Source organism: Papaver somniferum, chromosome 6 (genome assembly GCF_003573695.1).
Source record: "Papaver somniferum cultivar HN1 chromosome 6, ASM357369v1, whole genome shotgun sequence".
Lineage (NCBI taxonomy): Eukaryota > Viridiplantae > Streptophyta > Magnoliopsida > Ranunculales > Papaveraceae > Papaver > Papaver somniferum.
Genome location: NC_039363.1, coordinates 66,877,258 through 66,889,097, shown reverse-complemented (window position 1 = coordinate 66,889,097; position 11,840 = coordinate 66,877,258). Strand labels below are relative to the sequence as shown.

Below are 11,840 nucleotides of genomic sequence, written 5' to 3'. Positions count from 1 at the left end.
CCGACTATATTTGGGTTTGGTCTTGATCCCCTACCAAATTTGGTCTGGGTTTTACTCTTTGATCAAATTTTGATCGATGGTCCATCCCACTACGCCAGCCCACTCGACTAAAGATTTGGGTTTAGTCGTCCACTGCAGTTGCTCTTAGAGACCCAAAAGTCCTAAGTTCCGTTCCCACCAAGACCATAAAATCAAAACATTAAAAACTCATTTTCTCCGGCAAATAGAACTAAAAACAAACAGTAAAAACATACAGAAAATTCCGCCACATGTGATTTACTAACATTGACTCGCATTGTGTGAGAACCAAGGAAGACTATTTATGAGAAGCTTTCTTCTTCATATGTGCATACAAACAATTATCAATAATATCAATGGCGGCAACTGTTGAGAATCCGCTTCTTGCTCAACCCGCGTCCGCTGTTACAACTGCAACTAGCAGACGTAGTGCTTTCAAAATTTTCTTAGGATCAATATTTACTCTAGGTCTAATTGTTTTAATCGTGTGCACTTGGAATAATCATACATCTCCAGTTTGTTATCTCGAAAAATTTTACGTTCCTGGACTCAACAAAGCCTCAAATGATACCCAAATTATCAACACCACAACAATATCTTTCGATCTCAGTTTTTCATACTTCGAAACAGCAAAGGATAAGCGTACAATCTACTACGATAACATTGATTTGACCTTTTCTTATGTCAGTAACAACTCAATTCAACCAATTGGGAATATCACTATACCCGAGTTTCATTATCTGGAAACTTTCTGGCAAGCTCATCGTGCTGCAACAATTAAGACTTCTGGGGTACCCTGGGAACAAGCTAGAATAGGGGTTTCAAATGGGAGCACGGCCATGTTTCGAGTAGATTTGGAAACAAAATTTAGGATTTCAAATGGGTTATTTTGGAAGTCTGATAGATATGATTTAAGAGTAGGGACCAATGTTACAGTCAATGATCACGGAATGAAGTCTGTGAATCACATATTGAGGCTATCTAGTGCTTCTGTGCATGTTTGCGACTGTATTCCTGTGGCTATTGTGGCATTGTTGGTTCTAGTTTAACCAATTTTGCTCTAGGCATAACCTGTCCAAGTGGTTGTGTGACTTGTGCCTTAACTCTTAAAGCACATTTGTTTTTTGTTCCTACTGTTTTTAGGGAAAATTAAGGCTTTTTGGAGAAGGTTGAGAAACGTCGCGAGTTCGACCCACACACACAAGCCTTCTACTTTCCGTTCTTCTTTTTTTGTCTCTGTTTTAGAGTGTTCCTGCAAAATGAGTTGTAGACTTCAGTTTATCAAGATATTCTTAAGAATAATACGCTCTCTATGTTTAATTGGACTCCATTTTCACTTGCATATCAAAATTATATATGTTCCTGGTCTAGACGAAGCTTCAAATGACGGCCAAATTATGAACACCACAACCATATCTTTCGAGCTCATTTTCGCTAGTATTGTAAATCCCAAAAAGTACCAATGTGAAGTTTACTACGAAAACATTGATTTGGCATTTATTATTATATACTCGTAGTAATAATTCAAGATTACCAACCGGAAACATTTCTATTCCTGAATTTCGTAACCGAACTATTGTCACAGTTAACCGTGTTGAGACTGTAAAGATTCTTGGGTACCCTTGGACGAAGCTAGAGTAGAGGTTTCAAATGGGAGAACAGCTGCATTTCGAGTCAATTTGGATACAATAATTAGGTATTCCAAGGGAAATCCAAAAGTACATGATGTGAGATTACGAGCGAACGTTACCGTCAATGATCACGGGAAGAAGTCTGTCAAGCGACTTTTAAAATCCTTCTTTGGCTCACCAAACAGGCAAACACTGGTGATAGAGCTGGCCTTTCCTTTCATATGTATAAACATTAAACAGTGGGGACTGTGGGGAACATGCACCTTTATTTGAAGAAAAAGCTAAAAGGAAATGATTCCAGCCAAATTAAAAAATAGAAGTACCTTTCAAAGAGAGAATTAAAATACTGTTACGGCCCATATTACAGTACAAGTGCTAAGCGTTTAATGTTTTTTTTTTCAATAAATATCCAAGCGTTTAGATGTTTAAATACAACGTTATCTAAAACTTGGGTTGAATGCTGACAGCTTCCACTAGGATAGAGTAAAGGTGTATTCGTATCTGGTGATCTTTTGATTTTTGTATTTAGTAGTATTCTTCCTGTCATAACATTCCTAAGGGTATTTATAAGTAGAATTCCGCTGTGTCTCCCACTTAAAAACTCATCATGGAAACTGGCGGCAAGAATGCTCCTGCTCCTGCGAGTCCCAACAGTGGCAGAGTTAGGTGTTTCATACTGATCATGGCAATTATATTCTCTGTAGCTCTAATTGTTCTGGTAATATGGTTTACTATTCAGCCGATCAAACCTCATTGTTCACTCGAAGAATTTTTCATTCCTCGTCTCAATAAAGCTTCAAATGACTCTCAAGCAGTGAATTCCACAGCCATATCATTGGAGCTGAGTTTCTTCAATCGAAACAGTGAGAAGAGTATTTACTACGATAACCTCGATATGACTTTGTATTACTATGGTAAGAGCTTAACTTCACCGATTGGAAATACATCCATACCTAAATTTTATCAACAGCATAGGCATACAAAACATCACGCTGAGACGATCCAAACTTTTGGGGTACCTTGGGAGGATGTTAAAATGAAGGCGTCAAATGGAAGTACTGCCATCTTTCGAGTCGATCTGGTAATGAATGTTCGGTATAGGAATGGGATATGGAAGACAAGAAGACATGAGCTAAGGTTAGGAGTTAATGTTACTATCAATGATCAGGGGATGAAGTCCGTGAACCATAGTTTGAGGCTGTTGGTTTCCAGAACAACGCAAAAAGAATAAGATAGGCTGGCTGTCTAATGCTTCCGTCTAGGCGTCTACCTTGGCCACAGCACTGTGTGAATGTTGTTAATTTATTTGTTTTTTATTTTACCTAATATTGCTTTTGTATTCTTGGGTACAATTTGCATTTTCTGCACGAGATATAGGTTTTTTGTGGTTTTTTGTGATTTTTTGTTTGTTATTTATCGTCCGATGGGATGCTTTTTTCAATTGCTTTTTCTGGATTGTTTGATTTGTGATTATGTTTAGGGTCCTGTTGTTCATTGTGTATATTCATGCACAAAATAAAAACTAATCATTATTATTTTTTTTCTTTTCTACAGAAAAAAAGTAAAATATAATAAAACTAGAAAAAAAATAGTGCACAAATAACATTTTATTCTTATTTAATTACTTCGTCTGTTCTGGACCTATCGTTGGGGGAAAATGATTAACATACCGAGAAACTTCTCCCGATAATCTCCCGCAACACACATGTGGTGGGGCCACAAAAACCCACCCCCATAATCTCCCGTGGGCCCCGGGGTTATGTGAGTGCATCCAGATTTATCGGGAGATAGATTTTGGTCAGTCTATCATTCCCCATTGTTGGGGCCTGGAGCTGCAAGTAAATTAGATTTGGACTGCACTGAATTAAAATGTCTAAAATGTGGATATGGGGAATCTAAAATATGTGAAAGTTTAAAAATGCCCTCAATGAATAATGTTATTTCTTTTCCTCCGTTTTCTTTCTATCTTCTTATTCTCCAACTCATTTCAACGACAAAGAATCTATTCTAAAAAAATATTATTGTCGATTAACTCTTTAAATAAAAGATGGTGAGGACAAAACAAAAAGATAACAAAAGAAACTGAAATCAACCCCGTGAACCAGAGAATTCAAATTCATCATCCTCAAATGAAGATGAACCTGAAAATCGAGAATTGGTGAATGAAGGAGTTGAAGCATGCCTTCATACTCCAGGAATGACTGTTGTAAGGTATGCAGTTTCTGCAACTGTTTACGGCTAAGAGTTCTTCATTTTCTTTTCCCAGCCGTAAATCATATTTGACGATGGGAAAAAGTACTCCCATCTATGATGAATTATCTACGGTTTCGAAATTTTATTTTCTGGCCGTACTTGGTTGTCTAATGCTAGGTTTTCCCTAGCCATATATAGTTATGCTTTTCGGGAAAAAAAAATAATTAGCAGTTCCGTTTACGAAAAATATATAGTTCTGTCTTATATTTCCGAAGAACAGCCTAGTAATATCAATCACCTCACAATAATCTTAATCGTATGGAAGCGAAACAAGATATTATGGAGTCACAAACGATGAGACGAAGATGTTTGTGACTAGTATTTATCTTACCAATCGGAGATTAAATCTCGAGCAAATCTTAAAAAAGATAGTACTCAACACGATAGAACAAAGTAAGATCAGAACACGCAACTACAGAGAAAATGGTTGGGTCTGGATTCAGAATCCCAATTAAGTCTTTAAGTCATTAACCTATAATGGTTTTAGGAAAAACCTAGGTTAAAGGAGAATCGACTCTAGTCGCAACTAGTATCACATAGGAGGTGTGGGGATTAGGTTTCTCAGTTGCTAGAGTTCTCCCTTATATAGTCTTCAAATCATGGTTCGCAATAAAGGCGACCTTGGTAACAAAGCATTCAATATTCACTATTAGATGAAAACCTGATTAGAGTCAAGCTAATATCTTTCAACTGTTAGATCGATCTTAGCTTGTTATACACAAATGAAATGTGACTTCATTTAGGTATGAGTAACCGTACCCAAACGTGTGCACATGGTTGGCTCAGCAATAGTTAACCGAAGTTAGCCATATGAACACTTTCATATCAACCTTGTTCATCTTAATCACAACTAGTTCAAATGACTCAAATGAAACTAGTTATGGAGTTGTTCAATTGTTTATATTCTTATATAAGTATACAAGACACGATTGAAGCAAAATCGATTTTGATTTCCTTGAATCAATTCATGAACATTATAGCCACGGTTTTCAAAAGCTTGCATTCCTTGATATATAAATGTATTTGTTCATGAACAAACCGATTTTAGAACTTAACCCACTCAAGTATGCAAACGGGTACGCATACTTAGAGTTCCGGACTTGGTCTGTGTTCGCCAGTATGCAAATGGGTACGCATACTGTCGTTCGTGACCAATCTCAGTTGAATCCCCGGACTTGAATTGTTAAGCCCGTACGCATAGGGGTATGCATACTTATTTCTGGATGCCTTTAATATTTACTCCCGGGAGTGCAAACACCACTTTTCGCGCCAATTTCTCTGCAAAAGCTTATTTCTCCAAAAACACCTATAAAGACATAAAAATCCAAATAAGTAAAAAATGGAGCACTAACAATATATACAATTTAGATTAAAATAGAAACATAAATGCGTCTATCAGCATACTGGCGAACCCAAACTCAGACCGGATACTTAGGTATGCGTACCCGTATGCATACTTGAGTGGTTAAAGTTCTAAAATCGGTTTTTCATGTACTAATACATTTATATATTAAGCAATGCATTCTTTGCAAACCGTGGCTATAATGTTCATGAATTGATTCGAGTGAATCAAATCTATTTTGCTTCAATTGTGTTCTTGTATACTTCTATGGGAATATAGCAATTGAACAACTCTTTAACTAGTTTCATTTGAGTCATTTGAACTAGTTATGGTTATGATGAATAAGGTTGATATGAGAGTGTTCATATATCTAACCTCAATTAACTACGGTTGAGCCAACATGGTATAAATGTTTAGGTACGTTTACTTAAACCTAAATGAAGGTACATTTCATTTGTGTATAACAAGCGAAGTTTGATCTAACAGTTGAAAGATATTAGCTTGAATCTAATCAGGTTTTCATCTACCGGTGAATATTGAATGCTTTATTACCAAGGTAACATTGATTGCAAATCCTAATTTGAAAACTATATAAAGGAGAACTCTAGCAACCCTGATTTACACAAGTAGTACGTACTCAATATTATTAGATACGTTCTTACAATTGTAATTGATTAGCAGACTTGTTTCTTTTAGAAATTGTATGTTGAAAGATATATAGCAAGTTTATTACTTGGCAGAATTCTGATTCAATTATTTAGATACGACTAGATTTATCTTGGACATTGATTTTCGAGATCGTCCAAGTAATTTCTTAACAATCAGGTTCACGGACTCCATAGTCTATACTTTCTGATTGAGAATAGATAGAGATATAAACTCTATGTACATATTGTCAAGGATTATTAAGTTGGCCTACTTGCGTTTGTATTGATTTTTGTCCATACAGGTTGCAGAACGAAAACGTTGGTGGTCTATTTGGTACCCTCTCTTTTGCAGAGAGCACGGTGGTGGCCTTTGTATAATCTTCTGGGTTATGGCCTGCAATTGAGTCTTTACAGAGGATTTATGATGTTGTTAATGTTTATGGATTTAGGAAATATTTTGGCCTGAACCCATGAATTTTCAACTCCTGTTCGACGAGATGACTGTCACTTCATATGATGCTTACAAATTATTGGTCTTACATTGGATGAAAAAGTTATATCCGGTGTTTCGACAACTCTCTTCCTTTTGAAGATCTTTATGCCTTGGTAAAACATTGTCTTGGATAGGGCAAAGTTGAAAAACGAGAAAAATTTGAGATTAATACCAGAGACAAACCTCTGGCAAATATGAATCCAAAAGATGATAGCGATTTTCCAATTACAAGGAAGATTAATGTGACAAAGAGGAAACCTACCCTGCTGATGTGTTAGATTTCAACCCATCCAGAAATACTAACACTCAGTTGCGGCACTCGGAAAGTAAAGTACAACAATAACATAATATGTATATATATGTGTTGATGGTGGAATTTTCAACAAAGGTCAAAATCGTAAAATCATGATACTGCATGTTTCTGACACGGCTTCAGGAACGCATGTGATGATTCATATTTTACGATCCATGATGTATATGTCACTCGAAAGGCCTCCCTTGAGCGTTCGATGTTGCTCATTTCATCATGACCTCTATGTAGAATAACATAATTGGGCAGTTTTCCGTATGATTGAGAACTTAAACTCCTTTAGGACGTCGGTGACACTCGTTGTTCCCTGACTACATAGAGATACCCACCTCTACATAGAAGAACGATTTGACGGTCCTCCTATATAATTGTTTTTTGAGAGGGAAAAACGCCTTCAGGACGTCGGTGACACTCATTGTTCCCTGACTATGTAGAGAGACCATGTACAGATTCAGGAGGCTCTTTATACATAATTGTTGAGAGGGCTAAACTAGGCCTGTCAATGGAAATCCGTTAACCGTTAGCCGAATCCGATTACCCGGTTGCCGTTACGTTTAGTTCCATTATATCCGTTATCCGTTATCCGTTACCGATAATGTAGCGGTTAATTTTATCCGACGGTAACGGCAACGAAAGAGCTATTTCCGTTAGCCTTAGTTCCGTTAACCGCTAACGTGTGCCTAGCACGTGTAAAATTCATCTATACCTAGGTTACTATACTCGAATCAACATCATTTTCATCTTCTTCTGTTCTTCAACTGAATCAACTCACAAACGAGAGAAGAAAATTGAAATTAGGGTTTTCAATTCGTGAAATTAATCATGACCCAAAGCGAAAGAGGAGCATCCAATTGCGTTGGTTCATCAAAAAGAAGTCATCCCTCTCAATCACTTTCAGTTGCATCTGAATTACCTTCTGCATCTCAAGTTCAACAATCAGGAATTCAATCAACACCTGCTGCTGTTGCAACAGAAGAAGCAGTAGAAGAAATAGAAGTAGATGAAGATCCAATTATAGCTGAAGCAAAGAAGAAACTGCGTGCAGTAAGGTCTGATGTTTGGGATGATTTTGAAAGGTTAACTGAAAAGAAGATGGTAAAAGGTAAGGAGATTGGGATACTTGTAGCTAAATGCAAACATTGTAATAAGAGAATGATTGCACCCAGTAGCCAAGGAACCAGCAAATTGCATTACCATGCCAAAACTTGCCAAAACAAGCCTGCAAACAAGAAAGGACAAACAAAGATTACTACAGTCAGAACAGGTAATGCACAAACTAAGCTTGCTAATTGGAAGTATGATGCTGATGCTACTAGGATACTAGTTGCCAAAATGATTGCTAAACATGGTTATCCAATCACTATAGTTGAGCATCCATATTTTGTTGAGTTTGTGAAGTCTTTAAATCCTGCTGCTAAACTTTACACTAGGAATACAGTTAGGGAAGATATCATGAAACTAAGAACTGAGTTCAAAAAAGAATTACAAGACCAATTTGAGACAATTACATCTAAGTGTAGTTTAACAACAGATATGTGGTCATGTAAGCATACAAAGGATGGTTATTGTTGTGTGACAATGCATTACATAGATGATGATTGGAAACTGATTAAGAAAACACTTGCATATACTTTAGTGCCATCACCACATTCTGGAGAAGTTCTAGCATCTGTAGTGAAATCAGTATGTCTAGATTGGAACATAGATACTAAGATTTTTGCTGTTGCTGCTGACAATGCTAGCTCCAACAATGTTATGATGGACCATCTGAAGAAATGGCTTGATAGCAAAGACTGTTTAGTTCTTAATGGGGATATGTTCCAAATGAGGTGTAGTAATCATGTATTACACTTGATTGTAGAGTGTGGAATGAGAGTGGCTGCTCCATTTATAGATGCAGTTAGAGAGTGTGTAAAATATGTCAAAGCAAGTCAGGCTAGAAAAGAGAGATTTGAATTTTCTATTGCTCAAGTTAAGCTTCCTTCTTCAAGGTCTGTGGGTTTAGATGTGGATACCAGGTGGAACTCAACCTATAAGATGTTAAAGGATGCAATCTTTCTGAGACAAGCTTTTGTTAGGCTAGCTGATTTAGATAATGACTTCAAGATACTACCAACCTCTAAGGAGTGGGAACAAGGAGTACACATATGTGAATGTTTGGAATTGTTTGATGTCATTTCAACCAAATTTGCTGGGATTAAGTATCCCACAGCAAATTTATATTATAATGGGGTGCAAGAAGTTAATAGATGCATTAAGATATGGGAATCAAGTCAGCATGAGTACATAAGAGACATGGCCAATAATATGAGGATGAAATTTGATAGCTACTGGAAAGAAAGTAACACTTTGATGGGCATTGGGGTTGTTTTAGATCCTAGGTACAAAGCTAAATGGGTGGAGTTTGTTATGAAGAGAGTATATGGTGTGGATCACTATAAAAGTCACTATAACAAATTTGAGCTTGCACTCAATGCTCTTTTCTGTGCTTATGAAACAAACACTACAGCTCCAGATTATTTTGATACTGCAATGCATTCAACTGCATTTGAGAGCTGTGCAGGTACAAGTACAACAACATCATATGGATTTGGTTATGATGATTTCATTATGGAAAACAATATGTTTGAGGTTGAGAAGTCAGAATTGGAGACATACTTAGCAGAACCAGTTCTTCCTAAAGGCACGGATGCTGAAGAAATGAGGTTTGATATCTTAAGTTGGTGGAAGAATCATTCTGCTAAGTACCCAATTCTCTCAAGGATTGCAAGAGATGTATTGGCTGTTCCAGTGACAAGTGTAGCATCAGAATCCATGTTTAGTATTGGTGGCAGAGTTCTCACATCTCACAGGAGTTCATTAGCTCCAGATCTTGTTGAAGCTTTGCTTTGTTTGGGTGATTGGCTGCCAGATCTCACTCTCAGTGAGAGCAATAATTGTGTTACTGGTAAGTTTCCTTATATCTTAATATTTTACTAGCTTTTACTGATAGTTGTGACTGCACTGACATTGCCACTTTTATTGGCTTATTGCACTGACATTGCTACTTTTATTGGCTTATTGCACTGACATTTCCACTTTGCCAACTTAAGTTGCTTCACTGACATCACTGTCTAACACTTTTCATTTTCCTTTCAAAATGCAGAAGTTGAGGACTAAGGAGGAATGCAGTTGGCATTGGCAGTGGAGAATTTGGAGATGGAGGAATGCAGATGCAGTTGGCATCCCTTTGTCTTTTCTTTTGCAAAAACTTGGTTTTTTTCTTTTGATAGAACATGTGATGATCTGAACATGTAATTTGGTTTAGAACATGAACATCTGTATGTTTTTTTTTCTGTGTGTCATGGATTTAGAACTTGTTTGCTTGGATTTAGAACTATTCTATGTAATTGGTTTGTGTTGTCCTGTGACATACCGGTTAATACCGGAAAATTAACCGTTAGCCGATAAGTCCGACGTAACGGCAATGGTTTTGGATTTTACAATTCCGTCGGCATTTAACGGATAACGGTTAACCGCTAATTTAAACGGCAACGGTAGCGGCAGAGCCATTATTTGTTACGTTAAGTGCCGTTGACAGGCCTAGGCTAAACGCCTTCAGGACGTCGGCAACACTCGATGTTCCCTGACTATGCACCTTTCAAAACGGGTATGAGGCTTTAACTGGCTAACATCCCTTCTACAATAGGTTAATTCTACCGTGACATTCACCACTAAAGTCCTAGAAGATAATCTATTTTATCTCATTACTCCGATTCCATGGTCAAATCCACGGTCGATCCCATGGAATGGTAATAGATAATTATTTTATCTCATTATTCCGATTTCATGATCAAATCCACGACTGACAATGGTAATAGATAATTTTATTACTCCGATTCTATGGTCGAATCCACAATCCCATAAAATGGTAATACTCATTTTATTATTCTGAATCCATGGTCGAATCCACGTCTGATCCTATGGATTGATAATAAATAACTACTCAACTTTATTACTCAGTTTCATGAACCATTCTCCACTGAATTTCATAAATTAGTAATAAATATTCAATAATCGGGCATCTGGACCATCACTGAGTAAGCCCCAAGAATATGGTGCAAGTGTGTTCGACAATGATGCACGAACGAGCACCCGAATGCACGCACAAGCATTCAAAAGTATGGAAAAACGAGGAATTCGACACAAAATAGGAGAGAGAAAATAATAATCTTAAAATAATAAAGAAACGCATAGGGACCGGGCCCACCGGCCGGCCGGCCATACCCTAGCCGTGGCCGGTCACATACCTCTTCCATTATTTTTCCTTATTTTATTATCTTCATAAACTCATGAAAACTCCTTGATTCAGTCAACTTTCCTGGTTTGAGCAAAGTCATAGTTTCTCCATATTTTCACGGTTTCATGAAAAATAATAATAAATAAGGAAAGGTGTCGTGGGACCGGGATACTTGGCCGGACGGCCATGTCCTAGCTGTGGCCGGTCCCACATCTTGCAATCCCTTATTTCACAAATATTATTTTCCTCGTTTCATGAAACTCCTCCGTTTGAGCAAAAAACTCTGGTTTCTTCATATTTTCTCAAATATTGCTCAAACCATGAAAAAGCCAAAGAGTCAAATGGTCACATGACCGACTAGGCTATTCACGGAAAATATTAAAATATTATTATTATCTTAGTATTGATCGAACGAGCAAAATCATACTTGCTCATTCGAGCAAAATCGAGAATTTCAGTCAAAGATCAAACTCTTCTGAAAATCCAAAATATTGCTCGAATGCACATCAGAAAATATCAAAACTCTCGGGACTGAGACACGGACATTATGGTGATACGGGCATGCTTCCTTGACCGACAAAGGCCGACCCTAAGGCTTGTAAAGGGCCAGTCCCACACATTCTTATAATTTTGACCTAATTTGCTCAATTCACTACAAAAATAGGTCAGTATTCGTGAGGGTTTTTTTTAGGGGCGTCACAAATAATCACTATTTGAGAGGGTTTTTGACCAACCGTAGAAAATACTAGGTCCCGACAATGTAAAAAAAATATTAGGCAAGTAATGGCTACGGTTTCACAGCCGTCAAAATTGTTTTGAGAATTGGCTCCATTTTTTGGTCACTCCGGCCCTTATTTTTTCCCCTTT

General features: G+C 37.2%; 2 protein-coding genes across 2 annotated transcripts; both read left to right on the top strand.

Moving 5' to 3' along the window:
- Positions 1 to 374: 374 nt before the first annotated feature.
- LOC113290885 (protein NDR1-like) lies at positions 375 to 1,067 on the top strand. The gene has a single exon (XM_026540472.1). It carries the CDS (start codon positions 375 to 377, stop codon positions 1,065 to 1,067), a length of 693 nt encoding a protein of 230 aa, XP_026396257.1.
- Positions 1,068 to 2,229: 1,162 nt separating this feature from the next.
- Positions 2,230 to 3,047, top strand: LOC113285738 (protein NDR1-like). Its single transcript, XM_026534510.1, has one exon. The coding sequence runs from the start codon at positions 2,257 to 2,259 to the stop codon at positions 2,878 to 2,880; it is 624 nt and encodes a 207-aa protein (XP_026390295.1). The 5' UTR covers positions 2,230 to 2,256; the 3' UTR covers positions 2,881 to 3,047.
- Positions 3,048 to 11,840: the final 8,793 nt, after the last annotated feature.

Coding starts and splice junctions, on each gene's coding strand:
- LOC113285738 (XM_026534510.1), top strand. CDS start 2,257: ATGGAAACTGGCGGCAAGAATGCTCCTGCTCCTGCGAGTCCCAACAGT.
- LOC113290885 (XM_026540472.1), top strand. CDS start 375: ATGGCGGCAACTGTTGAGAATCCGCTTCTTGCTCAACCCGCGTCCGCT.